The sequence below is a fragment of the Amblyraja radiata genome, chromosome 6, assembly GCF_010909765.2.
Source record: "Amblyraja radiata isolate CabotCenter1 chromosome 6, sAmbRad1.1.pri, whole genome shotgun sequence".
Lineage (NCBI taxonomy): Eukaryota > Metazoa > Chordata > Chondrichthyes > Rajiformes > Rajidae > Amblyraja > Amblyraja radiata.
The window spans coordinates 26,387,366-26,402,498 of record NC_045961.1 but is presented as its reverse complement, the minus strand read 5'-3'; the positions used below and the strand labels follow the sequence as shown (position 1 = coordinate 26,402,498).

The 15,133-nt window shown below is 43.6% G+C and overlaps 1 protein-coding gene across 1 annotated transcript in view; it reads right to left on the bottom strand.

Moving 5' to 3' along the window:
• Window positions 1–3,999: 3,999 nt before the first annotated feature.
• LOC116974172 (phospholipid scramblase 1-like) overlaps window positions 4,000–15,133 on the bottom strand; it is a 52,709-nt gene continuing 41,575 nt past the window's right edge. The window contains exons 8-10 of the mRNA XM_033022361.1: window positions 12,475–12,636; window positions 5,606–5,698; window positions 4,000–4,639 (exon numbers count right to left, since the gene is read on the bottom strand). Of these exons, the coding sequence (XP_032878252.1) occupies window positions 5,639–5,698; window positions 12,475–12,636 (222 nt within the window). The 3' untranslated portion in view covers window positions 4,000–4,639; window positions 5,606–5,638. The remainder of the gene's footprint in view (window positions 4,640–5,605; window positions 5,699–12,474; window positions 12,637–15,133) is intronic.

Here is a 15,133-nt window from a genome sequence, read left to right as displayed (position 1 = left end):
GTAACTTGAGAGTAAGGTTCAAAAGATGAGTGACACAAAGAGTTCGAGTGGAAGGCAAATTCCATCCCTATTGATTTGTAACTAATGACAGTAATATATTGCTCAGAAATGCCCAATCATTTTATTAAATATTCACTAATCACATTTAAAGCCATAGAAATATTGTACTATGGGTAACCACATTGGTGTGAGTATATTTGTTCAGGATAAAAATTCCACCACATATCTGCAGGCTCTAAATTATTGCATAGCTTCACAGAATTATTCTGGCACAGTGGAGTCAAAGTCATAGAGTGTGGAAACAGGCCCTTTAGCCCAACTTGACCACACCAACCAATATGTCCCATTTACACTAGTCCCACTTGCCTGCGTTTAGCCCATACCCCTCTGAACCTGTCCTATCCATGTACCTCTCTAATTGTTTCTTAAATGGTGTGATTACCTCCTCTGGCAGCTTATTCCATACACCCATCATCCTTTGTGAGAAAAAGTTACCCCTCAAATTCCTATAAAATCTCTCCTTGTACATCTACCTTGCTCGATTGTCATCATGTATTGCCTTTCTGTTGAGTGGCAACAAAAGCTTTTCACTGTACCTCAGTACACATGACAATAAACTAAACTGAACTAAACCTATGCCCTCTGGTTCTCAATTTCCCTACTGCGGGCAAGAGACTTTGTGTGTTTACCAGATCTATTCCTCTCGTGATCTTATACACCTCTATAAGATCACCCCTCATCCCCCGGCTCTCCAGGGAATAGAGTCCCAGCCTACACAACCTCTCCCTATAGCTCAGACCCTCAAATCTTGGCAACATCCTTGTAAATCTTCTCTGCACCCTTTCCAACTTAACATCTTTCCTATATCACGGTGCCCAAAACTGAACACAATACACTAAATGCGGCCTCACCAACATGTAATCTATTTGCAATATATGACTTCTCAACCTCTATAAGCAACACTCTGAATCATGAAGGCCAATGTGTCAAAAGCATTTTTGACCACCCCGTCTACCTGTGACACCAGCTTCAAGGAACTATGTACCTGCACTCCTGGGTTCCTCCATTCTACAACACTTCCCAGACCCCTATCATTCACCATGTAGGTACTTTCCAAAATGCAACATTTCTCTGCATTAAATTCCAACCATTCCTCAGTGCACCTGGACAACCGATTCTATGATTCCAGAATGGTGTGTGTTGCCTCCCTGGTGCCAGGGTCCAGGATCTTGGAGCGACTGCAAGACATTGTCAAGGGAGAGGCTGAGCAGCCAGAAGTCGTTGTGCACCTTATCAAAAGTGACATGGGTAGGAAAAGGTGGTACTGCAAAATGGTTATAGGGAGTTAAGCAAAGGGATGAAAAGCAGGACCTTCAGGATAGTGATCTCTGGATTACTCCTGGTGCCAAATGTTAGTGAGGGGAGGAACAGAAAGATAGGACAGGTGAATATGTGGTTCAGAAATTGGTATGGTGGTAGGGATGCAGATTTTTGGGAATTCTTCTGGGGAAGAGGTGACCTATACAAGAGGGTGGGTTGCACCTGAACTGGAGGTGTTCCAATATCCTGGCAGGCAGGTTTGCTACTGCTACACAGGTACCAAACTAGATTGGCAGGGGAATGGGATCCAACACAGGACTGGGGGAGGTGAGAGGCTGGAAGTCAGCATGGATGCTGATGAAAGAAAGTTCAGTGGACAGAATAAGCAAAGTCCACCAGTGGGCAGGGAGCAAGGAAGAGCTGTGGATTGAATTGCACCTATTTTAATGCCAGAGGCCTGCCGGGCAAGGCGGATGATCTCAGGGCATGGACAGGTATGTGCAACTGCAATGTTGTAGCCAATGCGGAAACCTGCTCTCTGCTTCTTGACCGTTTCCCTTGTCTTTTCCCCAACCAGTTGTAGCTGCAGATCTCCCGTATTCCCTTTCACCAATGCCTCAGCTGCTTGTGATCACAATCTCCTCCTTCTCACAGCTTTCTGCTTTGGTCCTATCATTTATGGTGAATTAGCAACTAATCTGTTGCAGTGTCTGCATTGTCTATAATAGCACAGTCTAACCCCTCAGCAACATCCCACAGCAGTCAAGGGATTATATAATTTTTTATTCGTTTTTGGTTTTGAGATACAGCATGGAAACAGGCCCTTCGGCCCACAATACCATGCTGGCCACTGATCACCCATTCTCACTAGTTCTGTTATCCCACTTTCTCGTCCACTCCTTTCACACTAGTGCAATTTACAGAGGACAATTAACCTACAAACCCACATATCTTTGGGGCGTGGGAGGAAATCGGAGCACCCAGACAAAACCCCATGCAGTCAAAGAGAGAGCATGCAAACTCCACACTGACTGCACCAGAGGTCATGATTAAACCCAGTCACTGGAGCTGTGAGGCAACAACTTTACCAGCTGCATCACTGTGCTGCCCTACATATCAGAAATGATCATGGACATATTTCTTTGCACTTTGCACCCTTTAACCAGTGTACTAAAGTTTGATTTGACTATATTTATGTATTGTATTATCTGATCTGATTATATATAGCATGCAAAACAAAGCTTTTCACTGTCGTGATTTAAGTGCATGTCACATTAATACTTGGAGTAGCATTTTCTGCATGAGAAACAGCAAATGTAAAAGAATTATTCACACTCACAATCGATTTTAGAGTTTAGTTTAGAGTTCAGATAAACAGACACTTCGGCCCACCGAGTCCATGCTGACCAGGGATGCCCGCACACTGACACTATCCTACACACACTAGGGACAATTTACATTTATACTAAGCCAACTAACCTACAAACCTGTGCGTCTTTGGAGTATGGGAGGAAACCGGAGATCTCTGAGAAAATCCACACAGGTCACGGATAGACCATACAAACTCCATTTAGACACCACCCATAGTCAGGATTGATCTCTGGCAATGTAAGCACTGTAAGCAGCAACTTTACTGCTGTGCCACCTTATATGTTCTATATTTTCACAAATTCCTGATTGCTTCTTTCTAGCATTGAAATTGAATTTCAAAAATACAAATGTTACTTCTCTGAATAAACTCATTGTCCCCCAATTTGCGGCCGTTTCCACTGACTTAACCGTGACTGGCCGCATTTAACCTGGGCTCTGAGAATTCGGTATCTGATGGGGATGAGGAGGGTTCCAGAGGGATGGCAGGGACAACTTAGAATCCAGCAGCAGAGTGGCTCTGTTAATGGCTTCATTCCACAGTGAGTTCAGTAGCGGCAGTAGATCCGCGGCCACTGGTTCAGGAGATCGATCCAATTACTGACCAACAGCCGGTGGAATCCGTCTGTGACAGACTTCACAGTGAGACATGTCCACAGGAGCGGGTGTTCACTCTGATTAATAACTCAGACACAATGAACTTCACAATGTAAACCATCCCAGTCAAAACCATCCCAGAGAGCTGCCTTGCCCGAGCACTGGGACAACTCTAGGCAAGGTCCCATTGAAGGCAAGAACATTATTCTAGTCACTACAAATATACGCCTGCGGGCCAGATGATTTTGGGTTATGGGCCGGATCCAACCCGTGGGCCGTAGGTTGCCGACTCCTGCCTTAACGGTATATTCACACCGCCGGTAGGTAAAGCATCAGCCCACATCACAATGATACAGTCGCTGCCTGCCTCAGACTAAATATATTTTTACACATATATTATGAATAAAGATAAGAAAATGTTTCAAACACAAGTAATATTTTCTTATTCCAGTAGTGTTGAGTTGACAGAATTCTAGATTAATTCATTGGTAGAATAGTTAACAATTTATACAGTTTATACACGCTGCGTTCCCTTTTTCTCCCACAAATAACCTTTGACAAATCCCATGATGCCTTGTGTTTTTCAGAATACCGAACTCGCCTATTGAGAAATTTAAAAAGCTTCTAGATCTTTGGAGATAGCAAATGATTGAAACAAATGTTTCAACAATGGATTTAAAAATGTTTTGGAACATAAAATCCAGGGCACAAGTATAAATAATATCCACTTTTATTGGCATTAACTCATTATGTCAGGCTGAAAAAAAAATTAAATCTAAGATTTTGATGCTAAATATCAGCATTATTGAAAGTGAGGTCTGACGCAAATGTACATTATTTTTGTATATTGAGGACATATTTTGTATATTGAGGACATATTATGGTACAGAACAAACTCAACAAAATGCTTTAGAGTTAGGTTGGAGCTGACCCCATTCAAGGTCTCAAACTACACTGAATATATTACAGGACCCCCAGAGATCCCCGTACATGGCTTTCCATTATATCCTGCTTTATTATAGTAGCAAAGTGAAAAAAGATTGAAGGAAATTCCCAGAATATAATTTCAGTTTATTCTAGTAACAGTACAATGTTGTTACAGACAAAACAGTAAACACTGATAAATCACAATCTTGTGTGATATAAAAATGCAAATCCACATTTCAAAATGACACCTGTGGCTTTGTTAAATCATAAATGAAGACATTGCTGCAGGTTAATAACTGCAAGCTCTCAAAGGAATACCAGTGAATTTCTTTCATCCCTATTGATCCACATTGAAATTGAGTTAGGCACATAACTGGATGTCAGCAAAGTCGGTGCAGATCATTTTTATTCCTTACTGAAGTAGCATCTGTATGACAAAAGACAAAACATTAGAGGATGCATCTCTTAGCAAGATAAATGTCTTTGAAACTGCCAATGATATACAAAGCATGGTGTACATTTAAAAAAACTAAATGCTATGACAGCATTAGAGATGCATTTGCAAGAAAATAAGTTAGATTGCATCAATGGTTATGAATATGATGTGACATGGCAACATGTTTCAGACGAGGATTCTTGGATTCTAAATTTAGGCAATACTGGACGATACGAGCAATCTGCTGTCGGCATTTTCGTATTGTCATGTGGTCCTTGGTTTTACAAGTGCAGAAATCATCCAAATCATAAAGGTTATCTATCATTCCAATAGTATTCAGGAGGTACAGTACATGTGCATGTATGTACGCTGGATCAGTTTTAGCCAATGTGACATGAAAAACTCTTCCAAACTAGACATTGATGTATTAATGTTGGGTCTCACTATTTCAAGGAAAGAGCTACTTAGATCTAATTGTGCCAGAATTAGCACTGCAGCAGAGCAGGGATAGTGGAGACAGTCATTACCAAATGGGCCAAGTGATTACATCAGTTAGAAGGAATAAAATTCACAAAACAGGCGGCTGCCTTTAATTTCAACAAAAGATTATTTGACCACAGTCAACCATTTATTTCACCCTCAGGTTTTCATCTTCTCCAATTTCCCAACCCCCACCTAGTTCACCTACTTCGCACTCTGCTATTTTTAAACAGTGCAAAATGTTTCAGGTATTTTGCTCCCAAAAGATTTAGGCGAAATTAATACATAACTGCAGAATTATTTTACATAACTCTTTCAAAACTCAAAAAAAAAATCCCCTGGCAATATCATTAGAAGGCACACTGAAAAACTGTAGTAATTACAATAAATGAGTTGTGTTTGAATCTGTAAAAAACTTCTCCATTCAACACAAGCTGAGTTCATTCAATCTCAAAGAAGATTGTTTCTAAATCTTACCATGATATTTCTGGCAGTTACATTATTCTTTAGCTACATCACCTGCCAAGCTCCGTGGCTCCCTCCAGAATTTTGCTCAAAGTACAAAAAGTCCTAAAGAGAAAGTTATTAACAATGTTTACAGCTCGATTATTCTAAATTTTAGAAATATGGTAAATACACAATCTTGGGCATTAACATTGCCTTTAGAACTCAATATGTAAATAAATACACCAGGGACACTTTCACTTATCTTTTGGTGATCAATGTCAACGTCTGGGACAAGGCAGGAAGGGATAGTTAAGTGAAATATCATTCTTCTGATTGTAAACAATGAACCTTACTGAAAGTGTGCAAGTCTGAATGTCAAATGATCACAGGATAAGATGGACTTTGAAAATTCTACTAAATACTTCCCACTGAAATGTTAACTGCATTATTCTTGCATCGCTGTGATTTGTCTATGTAATTGCTCCTTTATCTAAAGCAAGTGTCGTCACTTTTTTCTTGTCACCGCCGAACTTTGAAATGTTCAAAACCATGCGGCGACAGTGGGCTTGACGTTGCCTGTCGTAGGTTGGCCTAGGTTGTCGTCAGGATGACGCCAGATGACATACGATGTCGCAAGGTCATGATCTCGGCAAATTCCTTTTGCGACAACCTGCGTCATCATACGTCAACCGCCGACAGTGCCTGCATCAAGATACGGATCAAAATGACGTTACTTGTCTTCAGATGTCGCAGTGTCGTAGTTTGTCTTATCTTATGTTGGCCTCGGTTGTCTTTGTTTGACGTCTATGCGGTCGCAGGATGTCGCAGGTTGTCGTACGTTGTCGCTGTTGTGGCCGTCCCAGGTCCCGAAAATTTGTGAAGCCGGATTGGCGCAGCTTGCGTCGTAGCTTGTCGTACAACTTGACGGTTTTTCGGCGACCTGGTACGTCAGTCAATGACGTCGGCAGTCACTGAGAAAAATCGCAAAGTGGGACAGGCCCTTACTCCCCTGCCCTACCTTCAACTATATCATTATATAAGGTCCCGCACGGGATACTGGTGACTAAAATTAGAGCACATGGTGTTGGGGGTAGGGTGTCGACATGGATAGAAAATTGGTTGGCAGACCGGAAGCAAAGATTTGGAGTGAACGGGTCCTTTTCAGAATGGCAGGCAGTGGCGAGTGGAGTGCCGCAAGGCTTGGTGTTGGGGCTGCAACTGTTTATCATATATATTAATGATTTGGAAGAGGGAATTAGGAGCAACACTAGCAAGTTTGCGGATGACACAAAGCTGGGTGGCAGTGTGAACTGTGAAGAGGATGTTAGGAGATTGCAGGGTGATCTGGACAGGTTGAGTGAGTGGGCAGATGCGTGGCAGATGCAGTATAATATAGATAAATGTGAGGTTATCCACTTTGGCGGAAAAAACAAGGGGACAGATTATTATCTCAATGGGGTTAGGTTAGGTAAGGGGAAGGTGCAGCGAGATCTGGGCGTCCTTGTACACTGGTCACTGAAAGTTGGCGTGCAGGTACAGCAGGCAGTGAAGAAAGCTAATGGAATGTTGGCCTTCATAACAAGAGGATTTCAGTATAGGAGTAAAGAGGTTCTTCTGCAATTGTATAGGGCTCTGGTGAGACCACATCTGGAGTATTGTGTACAGTTTTGGTCTCCTAATTTGAGGAAGGACATCCTTGTGATTGAAGCAATGCAGCGTAGGTTCACGAGATTGATCCCTGGGATGGCGGGACTGTCATATGAGGAAAGATTGAAAAGACTAGGCTTGTATTCACTGGAGCTTAGAAGGATGAGGGGCAATCTTATAGAAACATATAAAATTATAAAAGGACTGGACAAGCTAGATGCAGGAAAAATGTTCCCAATGTTGGGTGAGTCCAGAACCAGGGGCCATAGTCTTAGAATAAAGGGGAGGTCATTTAAGACTGAGGTGAGAAAAAAACATTTTCACCCAGAGAGTTGTGAATTTATGGAATTCCCTGCCACAGAGGGCAGTGGAGGCCAAGTCACTGGATGGATTTAAGAGAGAGTTAGACAGAGCTCTAGGGGCTAGTGGAGTCAAGGGATATGGGGAGAAGGCAGGCACAGATTATTGACAGGGGATGATCACAATGAATGGCGGTGCTGGCTCAAAGGGCCAAATGGCCTCCTCCTGCAGCTATTTGCTATGGTTCTATGTTTCTATTACAGCAACAAAGTCATCTTTCCATGTGCTTATAAGCTGTGACCATAATGTTAAATTCTACTTGGTTATGGGAGCATTGAAAATGTTCCACAGAAGATGAGGGGAGTAATAAACCTTGTATTTACAGACCAGTTGGCCAGATATAGAGAATTTTTTGAGGTATAATAATCCGATTCAAAATGAACTGATATCAGGAAAGAGTGAGCAAATGAAATAAACCTCGAATTTATAAAATAAAACTCATCTTAGATGATGGTCTTTGATACAGTAAGAGGGGTTTGATGAGAATGGTGTAATTGAAGTTTTGCCAAAGGCAAATCCCTACCACATAACAAACATTACCAAAATTGAAACCCATGGAATTAAAGGACAGTGGTTTATAAATGGAAGGCAATAAATGGTGTCGGCTGTTGCTTTTTATAAATTGAAAGGATGCGTACATCTATGTTTCCCAGGAAACAGTTTATGACCACATCATTTCAAAGTTTGTGGGGAACAGAAAATTCATAAACAAGGTAGATAATTACAAATTGAACATGGGCGAAGTGGTTAAGTAGGAGGCAAATTGAATTAAATGCTAAGTACAAAGTAATTCACCATGATCTGAAGAATGAACAGCAGCAATTTTAATTACATTTCTACCATTTTAAAAGAGAATGCAGGATGTAGTCTACTGGGGGTGTAGCTATATAGTCCTTAAAAGATTATATTTAGCTCACAAATTCCATGGAATATAAGAAAAGCCCAGCGTAAATGAGCAGCTACTTTTTGCTTTAAATCTTTAGCTCCAGGGAAGTAGTGGCTATTTCTTAGTCGGTTGCACATGTGAAACATAGAAAATAGGTGCAGGAGTAGACCTTCGAGCCAACACCGCCATTCAATATGATCATGGCTGATCATCCAAAATGTCAATACCTTCCCCATGTCAATACCTTCAAGAGGACAATTCACCACATCCCAAATTGGAAGCAGAGTTGCAGAACCTGCGCTAGATGGGCAACCTAAATCAGCTTGACTGAAAATAGTCAAGGGGAGTCAGCCAAGGTATTCTGAATCAGGAAGGATTCTGATCAGATTAAATATGAAGTAACTGTTTCCAGTGGAAGATGTATCGGTTACTCTAGGACAAATTTAGCAAAAGAACCAGAAGCAACAAACAATTGTTTTTCACACAGTTGATGCTTCAACAAAGCAACAACCACAACCTCTCATCTAGATGCTTGAGCCATGTACATGCATCAGGGTAGATGGAGTGTTCTCTATGATCGACCCCACCTGTTTAAGGATCAGCAGTTAGGTTATATTTGCCATTTTCTGGACCCGTTTACTAGTCATACAGTAAAGCCTTTACTGTCCATAATCCAGGAGAATGTGATTCCAAAGTGTCCAATGATAATTGATAACATGGATTGAACAGCAGCTTCATTCATTTTGTAAAAATTCCCAAATTCCCAAAGGTTAACAAAGCAAACAAAGTGCAAAATTGAATACATTTCATCGTAGATGCGAACTTAAAAGAAAGATTTTAATAATTTAGACAAGCCATGCATTTGTGGATGAAATGTAGCTTAGATGTGCAATAAACACCAAGAAAGGTAGATATCAGCTACAAGGTAGCACAGACAGACTAGCTGAAAGTGTAATCAAGCATCAAATAAAATTTAGCCAGGGTAAAGTGAAACACTTTGGGAGGAAGAATAATGCAACAGTATTGACTACACGGCAGAGTTTTTGAAAGCTGCGCTGCAAGAGCAGGACCTGGATGTACAGGGGCATAAATCCTTCAAAGTTGAGAGAATGTGAAGAATATAGATCTCATGAAATCTTAAATAAAGGCATAGCCTGAAGTTGGGTCCTGACCTGAAACACCACTTGTCTACCGATGTTCTCTTACCCACCGAGTTCCCCAACACTATATTTTGCTCAGACTACAAAAATAGGGAAACTATTTAAAATAGTAAACAACACTAGTTAGGCCACAACCCAAGAATTGCATCCAATTCTGGTCATGTTTTAGGTAGGACTTGGAAAGGGTGAAAATTAACCAGAATGGTTCCAGCAATGAGAGATATTAGTGATAAAGTTAACACAGAAAAACTATGAAGAAGGGTTTCGGCCCGAAACGTCGCCTATTTCCTTCGCTCCATAGATGCTGCTGCACCCGCTGAGTTTCCCCAGCAATTTTGTGTACCTTCGATATTCCAGCATCTGCAGTTCCCTTTTGAACACAGAGAAACTATGCCTGTTCTCTTTGGAAATAAAGGGGACTGAAAGGAAATTTGATAGCTACAGAAGATTTTGAAGAGTTTAGATACCGGTGGGCGGATTCCGGTGGGCGGCGCGACTCACGTCGCAGTGGCCTCTGCAGTCCGTCTGTCTTTTTGTTATTTTTTGTCCCGTTTTAATGTAGTTTTTATTATTTTTTTTTGATGGGGTATGTGTGTGTGTGTGTGTGTGTGGGGGGGGGGGGGGGGGGGGGTGGGGGGGAAACTTTTAAAATCTTTCCCCTGCACGGAGAACCCGACCTTTTTCCTGTCGGCTCTCCGTTGTCGTTGGGGCTGCAACGTGGAGCGGCCTCCAGCAGGAACGTCCTGGGGCTCCAGTCGCGGAGCTACTCACCATCATGGAGCTGGCCGAGTCCGGAGCGGGTGGAGCTGTGGTGGCGCTCGGCTGTGACCCGACCCCCGGGGATTCGCAGGCTCCAACCGCAGGTCTGGCAGACAGTAATATTGGAGCCCGCGGGTCCTTGCTGGGAGACCGCTTTTTGGGGCTTCCGCAACGGCGACTTCTCCCGCCCGAGTAGCGGGGTCGAGGATGACCTGGAGCGGGGCCTTACATCATCGCCCGGCGTGGCTTCAACGGCTGCGGGACATTGCTGGCGCCCGCCGGGGGCTCCAACAACAAGACCCGGAGCGCGGCCTTGCATCACCCGGCGCGGCGTTAATGGCTGCGGGACAATTGCCATCGCCCGCCGGGGGGCTTTGACTCTGACATCGGGAGGGGAATGGGGAGTGCAGGGGAGAGATAAGTTTTTTTGCTTTCCATCACAGCGAGGAGGAGATGCGCTGTGATGGATGTCTGTGTAAATTGTGTTGTGTCGTGTCTTTTTTTCATGTGTGTATGACTGCAGAAACAACATTTCATTTGAGCCTCTATGAGGTTCAAGTGACAAATAAATTGTATTGTGTATTGTGTATAAAGAGAAGGAAGCTTTCCCATTAGTAGATGGCTTAGGCTTAAGGAGCAGGGAAAACACAAAAAAATCCAGACAAAACATCCAAGAAGGATACAAGGAATCTTTTTTTAAATATTATACAGCGTTTCAGTAAGTTATGTCCTGGAGTTCACCGAATCGAAATGAGGTGAGCAACATCATCAAGAGGCCATGGACCGAAAAGTCACATGGACTGAGCTCTGGCAGACTGAACCACAGCGCATCAAGTTCCTGGTCCAGGCAGTATATGATGTCCTGCCCAGCCCATCGAACCTCTTCATCTGGGGCAAAGCGGAATATCCAGATTGCCCGCAATGCTCAGGCAAGGGGACATTGGAGCACATCCTGAGCTGTTACCCAAAGGCTCTTGGGCAGGGCCGGTACACATGGCGTCACGACCAGGTTCTCAAACCCATTGCAGAAGCCATCAGCATGGGAATCAGCAGCTGCAGACGAGAACGCCCCACCACCCAGATGATCACCTTCGTGAAGGCCGGAGTGCAGCTGCCAAAAACCACAGCAGCCAGGAATCTGTCAGGAATTCTGGCGACTGCGCAGGACTGGCAGCTTTCCGTAGACCTGGTGAAACAGCTGAAGTTCCCACAGCACATTGCCACAACCACCCTGAGGCCAGATATCCTCCTGGTCTCAGAGGCAACCAAAAACATTGTCTTGTTGGAACTGACAGTGCTGTGGGAGGACCGTCTGGAGGAGGCCCACGAGAGGAAGATGGCCAAATATGAAGAGCTGGTCATAGACTGCCGTAAGCAGGGCTGGAAGGCGAGGTGTATGCCCATCGAGGTTGGCTGCAGAGGTTTTGCAGGGCAATCGCTCTACAAAGCCTTGAGTGCACTGGGCATCAACAGAGTGGCGAGGAGAAGAGCCATCAAGAACACCACAGAGGCAGCGGAGAAGGCCTCGAGATGGCTCTGGATCAGGAGAGGAGGTCCATGGGGAGGAGCGAATGCCACCTGAACACAAGTCGTGGTCTGATCAACCACGGCTGGGTCGCCTGGGTGAGGGTGTCTGATGTTGAAAGACCCGAAACACCCAATGACCCCAGGTTACATCACTGATGATGTGTTCAGGAGCATCTATCGATGTATTTGTATCAAAAACAAGTTTGCTCTACTAGGTGCTCACATAGCCAATTGGCCAAATGGGATACAAGTGGGTCAGAACAACCTCTCACCTATGGATCAGGGGGAAAAAAGGACAAACTCATGGAATTTATATCTGGTGACATCTTGATCTCTGCAATCTAACCACATCAGTAACCGAAATGCAGATATTGCTTCTGCCCATCCCAAAAACCTGCTGCAAAATTACCAAACCAAATGCCATCTGTGGAACGGAAGCTGAAAGAATACATGCCTTACCCCAAAATTACTGCTATGCATCCCAGAAATATTTGCTGAATTATACCAAAAATTGTCTACCACTCTTCTCTCCTCGTGAAGCCAACATTGTTTGTACTTACCACCATTATGCATGCTCCAATGAGGACAGCTTTAACTTTAACATCCAAATCCATAGGAAACTGAATTCCAAAGTTATCAGCATCTGTGAAGTATTCACGTAGAAGACCTGTCCACTTCTTTGATATCTTTCCAACAACAGTGGACTCATCCTTACTCAAAACCTGCATGGAAACACCAAAAACATTTCATACCACTTCTAAGAAAGAATAAATATATTAAATTTCCCACTGCCAACTTCCATTATTTAATTGTAAATCATCGTGGAGAGCTATTGAACATAATGTTCCTTCACCTGCATCAGTACCCGACAGTATTGATGCAGAAATGTACTTAAAAACCCTTTAGACTAGTTTTGCCAGTCCATTAGTCTAAAGGCTATTTTAAATAAAGGCACCAATAACATAATCAAATATAATAATAAGGTTGATGCATTTTATTAAAAAAGATACACATATAATAATGCTGATCCATTTTTCAAAGTAAAGTACATATGTTCTGATAAATCTTAAAACTTTGGTGTGAATTTTTTTGTTTTTGTGGCATCAGTTCCATAACCAAGTATTACATCTTTGCCACGGACGATGCGGTCTCCCAGGTTTTGCACACCGCTCTCTCTCATCTTGACATCCAGAAGGGGGGCTACGTGAGGATGCTGTTCATAGACTTCAGTTCAGCCTTCAACACGATAGTCCCCACCAGACTGGCCGGGAAGCTACTGGAATTGGGGCTCAACACCCCCCTGTGTGCCTGGGTCCTGGACTTTCTCACCGCCAGGCCCCAGGTAGTCAAGATGGGAGGGAATACATCGAAGTCCCTCACCCTGAGCACAGGATCGCCCCAGGGTTGCGTCCTCAGCCCCCTATTGTACTCCCTGTACACACATGACTGTGTGGCTAGGTTCAGCTCCAACTCAATAATTAAGTTTGCTGATGACACTGTGGAGGTGGGCCTGATCTCAGACAACCATGAGAAGGCCTACCGGGAGGAGGTGGCTGATCTAGCACTCTGGTGCCAGGATAACAGGCTCCTCTTAATCTTGAAAAAACAAAGGAGCTGATCGTGGACTTTAGGAGGGCACATCATCCGAGGACGCACACACCATTGAGGATAAATGGGGATCCTGTGGATAGGGTGAGCTGTTTTAAATATCTGGGAGTCCACATCTCTGAGGATATGACATGGACATCACATGCCGCAGCACTTGTGAGTAAGGCAAGGCAGCGCCTTTGCCACCTCAGGCAATTGAGGAAATTCAGAGTGTCTCCGAGGATCCTCCAGTGCTTCTACACGCAGCGGCTGTGGAAAGCATCTTGTCCGGAAATATTACCATCTGGTTTGGGAATTGCTCTGCCCAGGACAAGAAGGCTCTGCAGAGAGTAGTGCGTTCAGCCGAACGCACTATGGGAACTTCACTCGCCCCCCTGCAGGAACTATACATCAGGAGGTGCAACTAGAGCCAATAAAATCATGGGAGACCCCTTCCACCCATGCAACGGACTGTTCCAGCTGCTACGGTCAGGCAAACGCCTCCGTTGCCATGCTGTGAGAACGGAGAGGTTGAGAAGGAGTTTCTTCCCAGAGGCCATTCGGACTGTAAACTCCTATCTCACCAGGGACTAACTTTACTGAACGTTTTTCCTTCCAATATTTAATATGTAAAAGAATATGTGTGTGTTTATGATTGTGTTTATAGTTTGGTTGGTTGTTTGTTTGTTTGTCTTTTTGCACAAAGTCCGCGAACATTGCCACTTTTCATTTCACTGCACATCTCGTATGTGTATGTGACGAATAAACTTAACTTGACTTGACTTGACTTTGGTTATCAGAGCTAACTAGCAGCCAGACCATTGCACATCAGGCGAGGTCATGGGTGTCAGGAGCCAACGACGACCACGAGAGACTGGAGAGCAGGGGCTCAAATGAAATCCAGCAGAATGAATACTGCTAATTGGAGCAATGTTACAAGAATGTTTACAACCTCCAAAAAAGTCAAGGCAGGTAGCAGATAAAAAGCACACATACACAACCCTCAAAAAATGTAGTACAAAGACTTCAATACAGGCCAAGACATGATGAATGAATGCCACCAACATGGCTGGCACCCCCTCTCATGAGCTCACCCCTCGCTAGAGGAAACCACCTTCTACTTCATGGGCAGAGGTACCAGTTACCTCATTCTTCTTCTTGCGTATGGCATGCACAGCCTAAAGTTGTAAGTCAACTTGTTTTATTTGATCTATTTGTTTGTTCAAGCCAGGTTGATTGCATTAGTTGAAACAGGGTGAACCACGTGAAGGTTGCAATCTCCCAACCCAGCTACCTCACGAGCAGAGGTTATATGAAATCTGCCCATTGTACTCGTGACAATTTTCTATTGCAAGTCATATATCTCCTTTGTGAAGAATGTGCATCCTTGTAGATCCCAACACTGTTACATTACCATGAACATGATTTATACATACACCTATTTGGTCTTTGCAAGATATTGGGAGGGGAACATCATTAATCTCCTCCCCATGATATCAGTACAAGGTATACACAAAATACTGGAGTAACTCAGCGGGTCAGGCAGCGTCTCTGGAGAGAAGGAATGGGTGACGTTTTGGATCGAGACCCTTCTTCAGACTGATGTCAGGGGAGGGGGTGAAACAAAGATAG